Source organism: Amborella trichopoda, chromosome 3 (assembly GCF_054954075.1).
Source record: "Amborella trichopoda isolate Santa Cruz 75 chromosome 3, AtrichopodaSantaCruz75HAP2 v2.0, whole genome shotgun sequence".
NCBI classification, from domain to species: Eukaryota; Viridiplantae; Streptophyta; class Magnoliopsida; order Amborellales; family Amborellaceae; genus Amborella; species Amborella trichopoda.
The window spans coordinates 40,544,855-40,549,240 of NC_142338.1; the positions used below are offsets into that span (position 1 = coordinate 40,544,855).

Consider the following 4,386-nt stretch of genomic DNA (forward strand, 5'->3'; position numbering starts at 1 on the left):
CCTCAACTCTTGGCAAAAGTACAGCGACCTTTTTCCAACCAACCTCATCCCACGATTAAAAATAAAATTTTTTTTTTTTTAATATTTATAAAGGGTATAGTTTTCATAAAATTGCAACTTTAAGCAATTCATTTAAAGCGCACCTCCAAATTTTATCACAATATATAATTTTGATGTAGAAATAATCTTAAGATTATTTCAAAATCTATTTTCATATGTCATTATAAAATTTTAAACTATAAAAATGATTAAAATCAAGTAGATCTATAAACATGTGAAAATATTGAAAATAAACGGTCTAGATAATGTATTGTAAGATGTATCATTTATGGGACTCAAAATCCTTTCTTTTTTCATAATCAACAAACTTTTTCGATGGATTTTTTAAGTGCATCCATAGTTCTATATTTTAAGGTTGATACCTTATATAAATTTTTCCATTTATAAATGATATTAAGTTGCAATTTGGGTTTTAGCTTTTCTGATAAGTAGAAGAATTGAATAAAAATAATAACAATATTTTAAATAAAAAAATTGATCAAAATAAACTTCAAGGCATTTCTATATTTTTTAATTGATATATTTTAATTTTTTTTATTATATTATCTTTATAAAATAAGCCTACACCTTAAAATTTAGATGAATATTTTATTTAAATAAAAAAGTTTTTGACTGTTAGATTGAGCTCTCCACCAGAATCTCAACCATTGTAGTTTTTATAAAGTCGGTGGACTCCGTGTCAACGAAAAGAGGCCCTTATTACGTGTCAAATTTGTCCAACGGCGACGGCACCAATAAACCCTTCTTGCAGAGAGAAACAAAACGAACCGGAATTGCTCTGCAACTTGTGTACAAATCTTAGAGAGAGAAAGAGGAGAGGGTCGATTGGATCTTCAATGGAGACAGTGTTGGAGGATGAAGTGTACACTTGCAGAGAAGTGATCCTCCCTTCTCTCATCCCTGTAGTGCGAGAGCCGGAGCTGGAGAGAGAAACAGGAGAGAGAAGGAGGGGGAGAGATGTATTGATATGCATAGATCACGGCCCGAACAGCAAGCACGCTTTCGATTGGGCCATCGTTCACTTTTGCCGGCTCGCTGACACTCTCCACTTGTTCCATGTTGTTTCAAGTTAGTTCACCTTTCTTTATTACCTCAAAAGTTTTGATTTTCTTTTCAAGTTTTTACTGATAAAAACTCGAAAGAAAGGGTTTATAGTTAGAGAAATGATAATCTCCCCATTTTAGGTATTTTTGAGATATATATATATATATATATATATATATATATATATATATATATATATATATATATATATATATAGTGATTTTCCTGAACTTTCAGATGTAAACAACGAGGCAATGTATGAAGCAACGCAGGCTATGATGGAGAAACTCGCTGTAGAAGCCTTCCAGGTAGCCATGGTGAGTGTACCATCTCTTAGAGCCGCGCAGTTATCCTTGATGGGATATTACACCAAATAGAAGCCCTCACAGTCCATGGTTGAGAATCTAGGGTGGACAACCATGTGTAACATAACGATAAATTTACAATATGTAGCATGGTAAACCTTCCCTTTATTTTTACGATATTTACTTATTTTTTTATCTTACCCTTAAAAAATTTACTAAAAAATCATGTTCTAGTTTCAAACTTTAAAAATGAGTGCGTAATAGTTTACATCTACTCCCTCTACTTTGGAGGAATTTTTCAATCTGAAATTTTGGGAACCATCACTAAATGTTGATTCGCAAAAGAAAATTTTGAGATTTTTCTATCACTTTGATCTTACCCTATAAAATTGGACAGTCTCTAATAAATTATTAAAATGCATAGAGGGTGTAATTAGCAGTAGTTTTTTATTGAGGTTAATCCATGGGTATAAGAGGTTGAATGGTCCTAAAATTAATCATACATGAGGTTTTATTCGAAGGTGTACATGGACAGTAAACTCATGTCGAAGAGTAATATCTTTTCGTTTTAAATATGAGCATACAACATGCTCTTGGGCAAAAGAGTCCCTTGGGAAGATTTTATTTATCTGGAATTTTGGGATCCAAATATCTTCAAATGATTATTTTCAAGAAAAAAAGCAAAAAAGATTTGTAATTCTTGAGAACCTAAATCTTGCCCTCCCAAATTGGATGGTTCTTGTCCAATCTCAGGACGTCGATTTTTTGAAGCACATGGAGAATCCCTTTTTCTATTTTATTTTGAGCTTGGTTATTGGGTGGTTGTATAGGCTACATCCTGAAATTCTGAGGTCCAAAAAATATGTGTAACATGAATTTTACCCTTGGGAGCAAATGCACATTATGTTCCTGTGTGAGCACTAGCTCTTTTCACATTTCCTATTTGAGTGAGCTTTCTGCAATCACAATTTCACCCCTAAACTCTATTTTATTTTTAAATTTTTTCTACAAATCATATTGACACTAAATTTGAGACGTCACATTTTCATAGGCTCACACCTACAAAAAAAAATAAAAAAAAAAACCCTAAGAAAAATAAAATGACAGATGCCAATGAAAGTTTTAGGAGTAAATTTGGTTATTTTATATTTTTGAAAATATCTTTTCATATTTTTTTAGATGCACCCCATTGAGATGATAACATGCATCAAATTTCATGTTTATGTAATTTATAGAAAAATTAAAAATAAAAGACTCTGACATGGCACATCTAGATTAAAGAGTGCACTTGTGACATTACGACTAAAGCTATCCTAGCTATCCATACAAATCGGATGGTTGGGAGATAGTGTTTATGCCTAGTAGCATAGTTGGGAGATAGTGTTTATGCCTAGTAGCATATAGCACGCTTTTCCTCATTACCCTCAAGTTGTACTATATTATATATATATATATATATATATATATATATATATATATATATATATATATATATATAAAAATAAAACTCAAGTTTCATATATTCACATTTCTCAATATCACACATCTATAAAAAGTTATTTAAAAATATATTCCTGAATACTATATTGGGTATTTTGGCCATTTATTATTTCTAAAAATATTTTTAAATAGTTTTTATAGGTATATGATAGTGGGAAATAAATTTGAGCTTAATAGATGCATAGAAAATGAGATCAAATTAAAATAGACTTTGTGCTCTCAAGAGTGTTACTTGAGAATAAGACATGAAATGTATGAGACTATTTTCAAAACATGTAAATAAAGATAGGAATTTTAAAAAAATTTCAGTTCCTTTTAAAATTTAATTTTTTTTTTTTATCTTTCCTTGCCCAATGCCAAATGGTGACGAAGATGAATCATTCCTCTGGTTGCACTGAAAATGGAGGAATGGTTCATCTCTGGCATCCATGGTTGAGATCGCAGGTTGGAGACCTATCTGTAATATGGTATACCTCCACTTTAATTTTGTAATCTTCATTTTTTTTTTTTCTTCTCTTGCTTTCTTATGTGAAATTTAAGTATGATTTTCGTTTTCTTTTAGGTGAAAACATTGGCCAGGATCGGGCAAGGGGAAGTTGGTAAAGCCATTTGCAAAGAAGCTACAAGGATAAAACCTGCTGCTGTGGTCATGGGAACCAGAGGCAGAGGCCTAATAAAGAGGCAAGCATCCTCTCTCTCTCTCTCTCTCTCTCTCTCTCTCTGACATTTTCTTGTGCTTGGTACAGCGTTTTGCAGGGTAGTGTGGGCGAGTATTGCTTCCATAACTGCAAATCAGCACCAATTATAATTGTCCCTGGGAAAGGTACATTAGATTTTCTTTGACAGCCTCGTGTGCATTATTTTGCAAAGGAAAAATGGGAATTTCACTATATAGTTATTTGTTGTTCTAAATGAGTCGGTGAATTCAAAACTGTTTTGTATTTGACAGATGCTGGAGAGTTATCTGTTCTCTAATCTGACGGGATGAACTCACTTTTCATGAGGAGATTTCAGTCATGCTTCCTTTTTCTTTACCCTTCTACCTTTCAATTTCTCATTTCCCTTTATGCTTTTTGTCTTTAGCGTTTGTTTCTGTCTTCTTGGATTATTTTGAGAGCCTTCTAGTGTATAATGTGATTTGTTTGGAATATTTAAAATCTTCATGGGTTTTGAATTCTTGAATGTAATCTAGTTATTATTGCCATCAGGAGATTCAAATCGTGAGTGGAAAGCTCTGCCTATTTATGAAGCAACTGTGTGTGTTTGTGTGAGAGAGAGCACATGCTCTTCCATAACTTGGAGGGTTCATTTGAAAAATGAGTCAAGTGTAGGCCATAATCATCAGGAACATCATGTGTAAAACACCATTTCTTCATTAAAGAAGGTTTAGCTCCAAGTAGTATAACGAGAAAGGGTAAGAGAATTTAGGGTTTTGTTTGGGGGAGTGAACAGCAAAATGGTTCTAGGGCCGTAGTAG

General features: G+C 32.5%; 1 protein-coding gene across 1 annotated transcript; it reads left to right on the forward strand.

Annotated features, from left to right (window-relative positions):
• Positions 1-824: 824 nt before the first annotated feature.
• Positions 825-4,113, forward strand: RD2 (Adenine nucleotide alpha hydrolases-like superfamily protein). The gene is made up of 5 exons (XM_088862548.1): positions 825-1,128; positions 1,342-1,421; positions 3,472-3,590; positions 3,656-3,732; positions 3,859-4,113. The coding sequence occupies exons 1-5, from the start codon at positions 897-899 to the stop codon at positions 3,882-3,884; spliced, it is 534 nt and encodes a 177-aa protein (XP_088718674.1). The 5' UTR covers positions 825-896; the 3' UTR covers positions 3,885-4,113.
• Positions 4,114-4,386: the final 273 nt, after the last annotated feature.

Excerpts from the sequence above, each read along its gene's own strand:
- RD2 (XM_088862548.1), top strand. The coding sequence starts at position 897 with ATGGAGACAGTGTTGGAGGATGAAGTGTACACTTGCAGAGAAGTGATC. Across the intron at positions 1,422-3,471 it reads AAGCCTTCCAGGTAGCCATG|GTGAAAACATTGGCCAGGAT; the intron begins GTGAGTGTACCA and ends GTTTTCTTTTAG. Across the intron at positions 3,733-3,858 it reads TATAATTGTCCCTGGGAAAG|ATGCTGGAGAGTTATCTGTT; the intron begins GTACATTAGATT and ends TGTATTTGACAG.